Here is a 12612-nt window from a genome sequence, read left to right as displayed (position 1 = left end):
GGCATCCCTAGACACAGCTAAAGCGTTTGACTCCCTTGAATGGCCTTTTCTTTCTGCATGTCTGCAGAAATACGGTTTTGGAGATAAATTTATTAGAGGGATAGATACACTATATAGGAATCCTAGGGCACGGGTAATTGTGAATAATTCTATCTCTGATTCCTTTACTTTACATAGGGGAACCCGTCAGGGATGTCCTCTGTCCCCGGCCCTCTTTGCCCTCGCGATAGAAGCATTGGCAATACGCATAAGGTCTTCCACGGATATCAAGGGAATAAGTATTGCGGATCGTGTAGATACCATCGGTCTATATGCTGATGATATGATCATATTTATGGATAAAACAGAAGAAACACTACCGCGAGTAATAACGACTATAGATAATTTTAGCAAATTCTCTGGTCTCTATATCAATTGGGATAAGTCTGCTCTGATGCCTCTGTCTCATGCGCCGATGCCCCGTCTCGAAAATCTCTCGTCACTACCTGTAGTCTCCAATTTCAAATATCTAGGAATACATATGTCTCAATATAGTCAGCTGGACCTACGACTTAATATTTATCCACTATTGGACCTGGCCAAATCTAAATTCATAGCTTGGAGCAAACTCCCTCTCTCCGTTGCAGGTCGCATTAATTTAGTTAAGATGATATTGCTCCCCAAATTTAATTATTGTCTCCAACATAGTGCTGTGCCAATACCCAAATCTTTCTTTGCAAACTTAAACTCCCTGACCACGTCCTTTATATGGGGGAAGACTAGACCCAAACTCAAGCTATCTACTCTACAGAGACCGACAAGGGGGGGAGGGGCAGCCTTACCAGACTTTTATCTATATTATCTTGCTGGGCAGGCTAGGGCGATAAGCAAATGGATGCCTAGCAACTCCCTACCTAATTCAGAAAGCCATATAATCCATTCTGCCCGTATTGACTGTCCACTGGGTTTTTTGGAAATGGAGAAAGTCAGTGCTCCCCGTTTGCTGCCATTGCTTCGACAAGCGAGATTAATATGGAGACAAATTAAAAAAGTTATTAAATATACAGATATAATAGCCGAAATGCCACTGTGGTATAATAGTTATTTTCCAGAATTACTAAATCACCCGTCTACTGAGTTCTGGATCTCATGTGGTGTTCTCTCGGTAGGTAATTTATATAACCAGGATGTTTTTGTGTCCTTTGAACAATTGCGGGATACCTGCAATATCCCAAGATCTCAATTCTTCCGTTATTTACAGCTGAGGTCAGCTTTCCAGTCACATATGCGAAATGCAGGTGCAGGTCGAGCAATTTCATCTTTACCCCTTATAGGCATTCTCAAATCACAGGGTCCTCAGGGACTCATTTCCTCTTTATACACATACCTATTATCCGTGGGAGATGGGCTCACTATTAACACCTTAAAAAAGAAATGGGAGGGACTCCTTCCCGATACACTGGGAGAGGAGTGGGAAGATATTTTGGAATCTCCAACTAAAGTTTCTCCCTCAGTTAACAATAGGATGACCCAGCTATATATTACATATCAGACTTATCTGACTCCGACACGACTTTTTAAAATGGGCCGCCTTCAGACGTCAGACTGCTTACGGTGTCACGCACATGATGCGGATTTTACCCACATGATATGGCGGTGCCCGGTAATCCTTCATTATTGGAAAGAAGTCACGACATTGTTAACGTCTTTATTGTTAATCCCTGTCCCACTTGAACCATTGACTTGCCTATTTGGGGTGTGGGATACAGAGACCTGGGATCACCATACTGGGATCTTCCTTCGAGAAACGCTCTTCTTAGCACGAAAGGTACTGGCATTAAGGTGGATGGGTAGCTCCTCCCCGTCTCTCAGAGCTTGGATTGACCTGGTGAACTCGGTTATCCCATATGAAAGAACACTGTACCATAATAGAGGATGCCCAGGTAAATTCGAAAAAATTTGGGGTAGATGGAACTCATCTCATCATACTCTGTAGTCTGCGTGGATTAGATATATGCACGGGGAGGAGGGCATGGGGTTTGGGGTCATCGTTGCAGAGCAAACTTGAATCTGTTTTCTTTTGGCGACTTATTACTAAAGGTTAAAGTTGTTTAAGTTGTATAGTAGGTATTTTGTAGGTACTAGTGATTCAACATGCACAGTCTATTGCCTCTGAACTTTGGATGCGATGATGTTTGTAATCATTTGTATCTGATGGTATGTTTAATAATGATAAATGTAATATGTGCAATGTTTGTCTATTCTGAAATTAATAAACGAATTTAAAAAAAAAATGTCCAGACAGGTCCCCAGATTCCAGATCTAGCAGTTCAGAGGATGGAGAGGGACTCTGACACATCCAATTCATCAGCATCTTCATCCGGGGGCATGGGTAGTCGTAGCTGTTTCCCCTTAGAGGAAATGGTGCCTCCTTAAAGCAGTCAGTTACCATTAATGAGAAAATCCACTCCCTAATTAACAGTGGAAGAAACCAGAGAGAAAGGGCCATTCGAAATATCCATTCGATGACCTGGCATGTTCTCTTTGGGAGAAGACACCAAAATTAGATGTGGCAATTGCTAAGGCTTCCAAAAGGTTTTCCCTTTCCTTTGCAGACATGGGGTTATTGAAGGATCCCATGGACAAAAAAGCAGATGCCTTTCTGAAAAGTTCATGGGAGACCGCAAAGGGGGAACTAAGACCTGCGGCAGCTGTCACTTGAACGGCCAGGTCACTGATGGTCTGGCTAGACTAGCTGGAATCACAGCTGAGAGAGAACCTTTAGGGACAATATACTAGACTCCATCCCAGTAATGAATGGAGCTGCTACTTTCTTGGCTGATGCATCAGCGGACTCGGTCAGGCTGGCAGTTAGATCAGCAGCCTTCTCTAATGCAGCTCTGCTAGCCCTTTGACTTAAATGTTGGCTAGGAGATCTCCACAGTCAAGACTATGCTTCATTCCTAGACAATTTTCTGATGGGCAACTTCCCCAGCATTGCAAGAACCAACAAGAAAGTCATGGATGTCCATCCTAGGTTCCTTGACTGCCTGTATCCTGGCAGTTCAATGGGCTCAGACACACACCAGCGATTTAGAATAGGAAATGTTATCAGCCGAAAACTCTAAAAGGGCATTTTGAAGGGCAGTTAACCTTGTCGTCAAACTGTACTTTCTTTACAATGGTGGATGAGAATAAACAACTTTAACCTGGGGCATTCCATGGGCGACTTCAATCTCTCAGGTTCAGACCACAGATGCAAGCCCCAGAGGTTGGGGGGCTCGCCTGAACGACCAGATAGCGAAGGGAGTCTGGATAGAGGACCTAAGATCAGCATCCTCAAACATGAAGGAACTATTGGCAGTAAAGTTCACCTTTTTTAGAATTATTGTGCAATTGCCACTTCAGAGAGAAAGAGGACTTGAACTATATATAGCGCCACCTGTTGAAAGTAGCGATCCTACAAGTTAAGTAGGAGTATTCTCAGACAACTGGTTAGTGGTAGCATACAGGTCCTTCTCAAAAAATTAGCATATAGTGTTAAATTTCATTATTTACCATAATGTAATGATTACAATTAAACTTTCATATATTATAGATTCATTATCCACCAACTGAAATTTGTCAGGTCTTTTATTGTTTTAATACTGATGATTTTGGCATACAACTCCTGATAACCCAAAAAACCTGTCTCAATAAATTAGCATATTTCACCCATCCAATCAAATAAAAGTGTTTTTTAATAACAAACAAAAAAACCAACAAATAATAATGTTCAGTTATGCACTCAATACTTGGTCGGGAATCCTTTGGCAGAAATGACTGCTTCAATGCGGCGTGGCATGGAGGCAATCAGCCTGTGACACTGCTGAGATGTTATGGAGGCCCAGGATGCTTCAATAGCGGCCTTAAGCTCATCCAGAGTGTTGGGTCTTGCGTCTCAACTTTCTCTTCACAATATCCCACAGATTCTCTATGGGGTTCAGGTCAGGAGAGTTGGCAGGCCAATTGAGCACAGTAATACCATGGTCAGTAAACCATTTACCAGTGCTTTTGGCACTGTGAGCAGGTGCCAGGTCGTGCTGAAAAATGAAATCTTCATCTCCATAAAGCATTTCAGCCGATGGAAGCATGAAGTGCTCCAAAATCTCCTGATAGCTAGCTGCATTGACCCTGCCCTTGATGAAACACAGTGGACCAACACCAGCAGTGACATGGCACCCCACACCATCACTGACTGTGGGTACTTGACACTGGACTTCAGGCATTTTGGCATTTCCTTCTCCCCAGTCTTCCTCCAGACTCTGGCACCTTGATTTCCGAATGACATGCAAAATTTGCTTTCATCAGAAAAAAGTACTTGGGACCACTTAGCAACAGTCCAGTGCTGCTTCTCTGTAGCCCAGGTCAGGCGCCTCTGCCGCTGTTTATGGTTCAAAAGTGGCTTTACCTGGGGAATGCGGCACCTGTAGCCCATTTCCTGCACACGCCTGTGCACGGTGGCTCTGGATGTTTCCACACCAGACTCAGTCCACTGCTTCCTCAGGTTCCCCAAGGTCTGGAATCGGTCCTTCTCCACAATCTTCCTCAGGGTCCGGTCTCCTCTTCTTGTACAGCGTTTTCTGCCACATTGTTTCCTTCCAACAGACTTACCATTGAGGTGCCTTGATACAGCACTCTGGGAACAGCCTATTTGTTGAGAAATTTCTTTCTGGGTCTTACCCTCTTGCTTGAGGGTGTCAATGATGGCCTTCTTGACATCTGTCAGGTCGATAGTCTTAAGGCCCCTTCACATTTAGCGACGCTGCAGCGATACCGACAACGATCCGGATCGCTGCAGCGTCGCTGTTTGGTCGCTGGAGAGCTGTCACACAGACCGCTCTCCAGCGACCAACGATGCCGGTAACCAGGGTAAACATCGGGTAACTAAGCTCAGGGCCGCGCTTAGTAACCCGATGTTTACCCTGGTTACCATGCTAAAAGTAAAAAAAAACAAACACTACATACTTACCTACCGCTGTCTGTCCTCCAGCGCTGTGCTCTGCTTCTCTGCTCTCCTCTTGTACTGTCTGGGAGCCGGAAAGCAGAGCGGTGACGTCACCGCTCTGCTTTCCGGCTCACAGCCAGTACAGGAGGAGTGCAGAGCACAGCGCTGGAGGACAGACGGCTGTAGGTAAGTATGTAGTGTTTGTTTTTTTTTACTTTTAGCATGGTAACCAGGGTAAACATCGGGTTACTAAGCGCGGCCCTGCGCTTAGTTACCCGATGTTTACCCTGGTTACCAGTGAAGACATCACTGGATCGGTGTCACACACGCCGATCCAGCGATGTCCACGGGAGATCCAGCGACTAAATAAAGTTCTGGACTTTATTCAGCGACCAACGATCTCCCAGCAGGGGCCTGATCGTTGGTCGCTGTCACACATAACGATTTCATTAACGATATCGTTGCTACGTCACAAATAGCAACGATATCGTTAACAATATCGTTATGTGTGAAGGTACCTTTACCCATGATGGGGGTTTTGAGTAATGAACCAGGCAGGGAGTTTATAAAAGCCTCAGGTATCTTTTGCATGTGTTTAGAGTTAATTAGTTGATTCAGAAGATTAGGGTAATAGGTCGTTTAGGGAACCTTTTCTTGATATGCTAATTTATTGAGACAGGTTTTTTGGGTTATCAGGAGTTGTATGCCAAAATCATCAGTATTAAAACAATAAAAGACCTGACAAATTTCAGTTGGTGGATAATGAATCTATAATATATGAAAGTTTAATTGTAATCATTACATTATGGTAAATAATGAAATTTAACACTATATGCTAATTTTTTGAGAAGGACCTGTACTTAAATCACCAGGGAGGAACCCAGTCCTGCCTTCTCATGGAAGTGACAAGGTCTTTTTCAGTTAGTCGAGGGCAAATTTGGGTCTCTATCTGCACTCCAGATAAGAGTGACAGAAAATCACAGAGCGAACTTCCTGAGTCAGACCCAGATAAGACAGGGAGACTGGGAACTGAATAAGTCAGTGTTTGATCAGATCACAGAAAAGTGGGGATGTCCTTCTATAGATCTATTCGCCAACAGTCAGAACAGGAAGGTAGTCACATTCTGCTCAATAGACCCCCAAAGGGAACCCCATAGGGATAGATACCTTCATGATTCCATGGGACCACCATCTAGCCTATGCTTTTCCTCCGATTGCCCTGATTCCGGCGGTTCTGAGTAAAATTCGGTCAGACAGGGCAAAAGTGATCTTTATGGCCCCCTTCTGGCCAAAGAGGACATGGTTTTCTTGGCTGAGGATGATGTCCATCTCCGACCCTAGGTGACTTCCAGAGCTTGCAAACATTCTTTACCAGGGACCGGTTCTTCATCCTCAGGTACCAAACTTATGCATGACAGCCTGGAATTTGAGGGCTCTGCTGGGTAATAAGAGATTTTTTTCCCCAAAATTTAATCTCCACGTTAATACAAAGTAGGAAACCCGTAACCACCAAACTTTATGGGAAAACATCGCGAAAATTCCTTTCAGGTTCCAAGCTAGGAGGGGTTCCTCTAACGGCCATCTTAGAGTTCCTAAAGAAGGGGTTGGAACAGGGCCTAGCTACAAGTACTTTAAAGGGCAGCACGGTGGCTCAGTGGATAGCACTGCAGCCTTCCAGCACTGGAGTCCTGGGTTCCAATCCCACCTTGGACAACATCTGCAAAGAGTTTGTATGTTCTCCCCGTGGTTGCCCGAGTTTCCTCCAGGTACTTCGGTTTCCTCCCACATACCAAAGACATACTGATAGGGAATTTAGATTGTGAGCCCCATTAGGGACAGTGATGATGATGTGTGCAAACTGTAAAGTGCTGCTGAATATGTTAGCGCTATATAAAAATAAAGATTTAATAATAAAATATTTATTAAGGTTCAAGCCGCAGCATTAGGGGCCCTATACAATTTTGACTTGGCTAGGAATCTATGGATATCCAGATTCATGAAGGCATTGGCCAGGTCTAGACCCATCCCCTCAGAATACTCCTCCTTGGGATTTAAATTTGGTCCTTACCGCTCTGACCGAACCTCTGGCATACGCTTCGCTGAGAATCCTGTCCCTTAAGGCCTCACTTTTAGTAGCTCACGTCAGTTCATGGGGTCAATGACATCCAGGCATTATTGGCTGGCCCCTACCTTCACAGAAATCTTGGAGGATAGTTATTCTTAAGACCGACACAGCCAACCTACAAAAAGTGGTGTTGCATTTTCATGCATCTTAGGAGATCTCCATCCCTTCTTTTTGCCCCAATCCAAAGAACAGGGAAGAGAGTATTACATACACTAGATGTCAGAAGGTGCCTAATCCAATACCTAGCAGCCACACATGAGTGTAGGAAGGATAGATCTTTGTACTGTCAGCGCCGGCCGGCCGTAAAGCACAGCGGTGACGTCACCGCTGTGCTTTATGGCCAGCCGGCGCTCAGTCAGTGCGGGAAGCAGAGCGCCGGGGGACAGACACCGGAATGTAACTATGTAGTGTTTTTTTTTTTTTTTTTTTTTACATTTACACTGGAAACCAGGGTAAACATCGGGTTACTAAGCGCGGCCCTGCGCTTAGTATCCCGATGTTTACCCTGGTTACCAGGGGACTTCGCATAGTTGGTCGCTGGAGAGCTGTCTGTGTGAGGGCTCTCCAGCGACCACACAGCGACGCTGCAGCGATCAGCATCGTTGTCTAGATCGCTGCAGCGTCGCTAAATGTGACGGTACCTTAACTCTGGAACGCTTCAACAGATCCCAGTGATTCTGACATTTTCTCGTGACATATTGTACTTCATGATAGTGGTAAAATTTATTTGATATTACCTGCGCTTATTTGTGAAAAAAACGGAAACTTGGCGAAAATTTTGCAATTTTCCAACTTTGAATTTTTATGCAATTAAATCAGAGATATGTCACGCAAAATACTTAATAAGTAACACTTCCCACATGTCTACTTTACATCAGCACAATTTTGGAACCAAAATTTTTTTTTTTGTTAGGGAGTTATAAGGGTTAAAAGTTGACCAGCAATTTCTCATTTTTACACCACCATTTTTTTTTTTTTTTTTAGGGACCACATCTCATTTGAAGTCATTTTGAGGGGTCTATATGATAGAAAATACCCAAGTGTGACACCAGTTTATAAAGTGGACAATGTAAAGGCAGCTCCAGCACATGTCCGCAGCGAACACACACCAAGCTCGACACGTCCCCAAGCTACAGAAGCAGTAGGCCTAACTTCCAATGTGGCCGTCTGGACTTGGCCTGACAAGGCTTCATAGAGGGAGAGAAGCTTGAGTTAGGCTGGTTTCACATTGGCGTTTTTTGGGGTGCGTTTTTGCGGTAAAAAACGCAAAAAACCGCATGGTGAAAAAACGCGTGTAAACGCTGCGTTTTTTTGACGCATGCGTTTTTGCATGTGGTGAAAAAAAGCAGCGTTTTGACGCGTTTACATGCGTTTTTACATGCGTTTGCGTTTTTTAAATGCATGCTGAGAAATGTCTGACAGCTGCCAATCATCAAAATAAAGTAAAAAACCCACTATAAACAGAAACAGTTAGGGGTAGGGGTAGGGATCATAACCCTAACCCTAAAGGGATCCTACCCCTAACCCTACCCCTAACCCTAAGGGATCCTAACCCTAACCCTAAGGGATCCTAACCCTAACCCTACCCCTAACCCTAACCCTAAGGGATCCTAACCCTAACCCTACCCCTAACCATAAAGGGATTAGGGTTAGGGTTAGGATCCCTTAGGGTTAGGGGTAGGGTTAGGTGTAGGGGTAGGGTTAGGATCCCTTAGGGGTAGGGTTAGGGGTAGGGTTAGGTTCCCTTTATCACCTTTATGTTGGGGGGTGGCATATCAGTGTGTTTTCTGGTTTTTTAATAAAAAAACGCATGCGTTTTTTACCGCAAAAAACGCATGCACCAAAAAACGCATGCGTCCCCATTGACTCCAATGTATTTTTTGACCCCCAAAAAACGCATGAAAACGCATGCGTTTTTTTTTTTTTGGTCCAAAAAACGCTTCTAAAAATACTACAAGTAGCATTTCAGAAAATGAACGCATGCAGTAAAAAAACGCACGCGTCAAAAAACGCGACCAAACGCGTACACAAAAAAACGCATGCGTTTTCAATGTTAAAGATAGGGAAAAAAAACGCATGCGTTTTTTTTGAAAAAAAACGCTGCAGACAAAAACGCAAGTGTGAAACCACCCTTAGGCATGGCCTTCTGATAAACGTGGGTCAGTGCATTGCCTTCTGGATTTTGTATGATGTAATGAAAGTTGCTTCTTATGGGATTATCTCAATATTGCTGATCATTTTGTATGTTTTAAGATTTAAGTTTGTGGATCGAGGGACACGTCCATGCAACCTGAGAGTCCTCAACACATTAGCAGTGACATGATCTTCAGTACATGTTAACAAAAGTAAACTTGTGACTGTTATAGTTCACCTTTTAAGATGTCTTTATTAATACATATGTTATATATATTTTTTTTTTTTATAGGCAGTACAAGCCTGAAAGGTTTTTGTATAGGATGGGTGGTCTTATGCATCACACTGTCTGTTATCCTCCCTAGTCAGCTGCTTCTGAGGAACATGGAGAGAATTGCCGATGTTGAGCAGGTAAATTATTTAACCCGAGAAAATGTAGCAGTTTTTTTTTTTTCCTTAATATTTAAATAGAAAACAGATAACTTGATGTTTTATGTTGAACATTTACAACAATGAATGCAGGGACACCCCCTGTGCTTTTCCTTCATACCGGCACTGCCATGTGCCCGTGGTGCAGGGAAATGTCGCACACCTCCATTGAAGTAAATGGGGCCGGCTGCAGATCACTGCACAGCGCATGATCAGTAGTACTAATATGGGAGAACTGTGAAGGCTCATCTTTATTAAAAGCTGGCATATCCTATTCAAGTGTAATTTACTATCACCACAAACATTTTACTTTGCACAAATTACTGTATATATTTGAGTATAAGCTGACCCATGTATAAGCCGCGCCCCCCTAATTTTGCAACAAAAAGCTGGGAAAACTAATTGACTCGAGTATAAGCCTAGGGTGGAAAATGCCGCAGCTACGGGTAAATGTTAAAAATAAAAATGGATACCAATAAAAGTAAAATTGAGGCATCAGTAGGTTAAGTGTTTTTGAATATCCATATTGAATCAAGAGCCCCATATAATGCTCCATACAGTTCATTATGGCCCCATAAGATGCTCCATACAAAATAGGCCCCATATAATGCTCCATACAGTTCATTATAGCCCCATAAGATGCTCCATATAATGCTCCATTCAGTTCTTTATGGCCCCATAGATGCCCCACATAATGCTCCATGCAGTTATGGCCCCATAGATGCCCCATATAATGCTCCATGCAGTTATGGCCCCATAGATGCCCCATATAATGCTCCATGCAGTTGTGGCCCCATAGATGCCCCATATAATGCTCCATGCAGTTACGGCCCCATAGATGCCCCATATAATGCTCAATGCAGTTGTGGCCCCATAGATGCCCCATATAATGCTCCATGCAGTTACGGCCCCATAGACGCTCCATGCATTTCTTGACATGCATTGTGCCACATGTAATGCTGCTGCACTAAAAAAAAAAAAAATGACATGCTCACCTCTCGTCGCTGCTCCTCAGCGTCCCGTCTCTCCGCACTGACTGTTCAGGCAGAGGGCGGCGCGCACACTAATACATCATCGCGCACACTAATACATCATCGCGCCCTCTGACCTGAACAGTAACAGCAAGAGGATGGGCAGACGAGGCGGTGGTGGTACGCGGAATGGTGAATAGGACATACTTACCTGCTCCCGGCGCTCCTGACGCGGTCCCTGCATGTCCCACGTCTCCGGGAGCGGCAGCTTCTTCCTGTAGTGAGCGGCCACATGGTACAGCTCATTACAGTAATGAATATGCGGCTCCACCCCTATGGGAGTGGAGTCCATATTCATAACTTTAATGAGCGGTACCAGTGACCGCTGAACAGGGGAAGAAGCTGCAGGTGCCCGAAGACCGTGGGACATGCAGGGACCGCGTCAGGAGTGCTGGGAGCAGGTGAGTATTTGACAGGCGTCGCTCCCCCTCACCCGCCGACCCCCCCACGTCTTCCATGACTCAAGTATAAGCCGAGAGGGACACTTTCAGCCCATTTTTTGGGGCTGAAAATCTCGGCTTATACTCGAGTATATACGGTAATCTACAGCCTAATATTATCCATTACTACAGCATTTTGTCTTGCACGGATACTGCAGCTGGATAAACTGTGTTTAGTATTGATGCATAGTTTCGAGTTTTTTCATGCATTAGCGGTATGTGCACATGATGGATTTTACACACGGCGTACCTGCCGAGATTTGCAGCAGGAAGACACTGATGGGAACGTCACTTCTTATACAGTAGATTACTAATAACTTGTATATAAATGTCAGAGGGATTATTCGTTTTAGGCTCACAGATATCCACCCTTTACTTAAAAATTTTAAACCTTTATTAAACCTTAATAAAATATCTAATATAAACTTGACATCACACCAACACCACAAGAAAGAAAAACAACCAGGGGGAGTGCCTGCCCCTAATCTGGCCTAAACTCAACCTACCTACTTGCGGAGGTTGGCACCCTAAACCTGCGCAGTGGCGCCCCCGCTCCTCGACGGCCCTCTCTGCTCACCCTACTGGGCCCTATAGTGGCAGGGAGTGAGGAAGATGGTGAACAGGCAGGTGAGAAAGAAAAGAGGTATGTATGCAGTATTGTTCCTGTGTAGGCAGCTAGGGTAGTTATTCTTGATCTGTAGGAGCTAAAAAACAGAATTCTGGTGCTTTTTTTTTTTTTTCTCTCATTACGTCTTTTAGTAATCAAGTTAACAATTTATTTTTTTTATTGATCAGGTGATTCTGAACGCGACGATACCAAATATGTGTATGTTTATTTTACTTGTTAAGGCAGAAGGGGGGTGATTTGCACGCACATATATATATCATGCTTTAGTAGTCCATGGGAGACTAGACGCTGTCTTAAGCTCATCAGCACCTGTATGTAGCAGAATTGCTGAATGAATGAGCGCCGCCATCGGGGTTAAATCTGTGGTTGCTGGGAAATGACAACTGTGTTATAGGCTGTTTTAGATGTTGAAGTGAACTGCGAGCCTGTAATCCATAAAACATTTATGACTGAGACAAGTGTCTGTTCCTTAAATGGAATCTGTCACCAGGTTTTTGCTGCATCATCCAAGAACAGTATAATATTGGAGCAGATACCTTGATTTCAGTAATGTCACTTGCTGCCATTTTCATATAATCACTGTTTTCGCTGCTGCAGATCTAGCAGTTCTCAGAATGCTCAGGTCTCTATAACCCCGCTCACAACACCGATTGGCAGCTTTCTGCCCATGTACTGTGTAAACAGAAAGCTGCCAACCAATGGTGAGGGTGGGGTTATACAAAGCTCATTAATTTAAAGGACTACCTAGCAGCAGGTTTACTAGTCCTGTAGTGACAGCCTCCTGCTGATGATTTTTTTTTTTTTTTAATTGAGAATACAACAAGCAGCCTAGTAAGTGACACATTGCTAGATTCGGGGTC

The 12612-nt window shown here is 44.0% G+C and overlaps 1 protein-coding gene across 1 annotated transcript in view; it reads left to right on the top strand.

Moving 5' to 3' along the window:
- Positions 1 to 12612, top strand: part of LOC138638268 (lysosomal amino acid transporter 1 homolog) — a 47543-nt gene that overhangs the window by 28273 nt on the left and 6658 nt on the right. The window contains exon 4 of the mRNA XM_069727443.1: positions 9517 to 9635. Within this exon, the coding sequence (XP_069583544.1) occupies positions 9517 to 9635 (119 nt within the window). The remainder of the gene's footprint in view (positions 1 to 9516; positions 9636 to 12612) is intronic.

The sequence above is a fragment of the Ranitomeya imitator genome, chromosome 5 (assembly GCF_032444005.1).
Source record: "Ranitomeya imitator isolate aRanImi1 chromosome 5, aRanImi1.pri, whole genome shotgun sequence".
In the NCBI taxonomy this organism is placed as follows: domain Eukaryota; kingdom Metazoa; phylum Chordata; class Amphibia; order Anura; family Dendrobatidae; genus Ranitomeya; species Ranitomeya imitator.
This window is presented reverse-complemented; position numbering and strand designations above follow the sequence as displayed.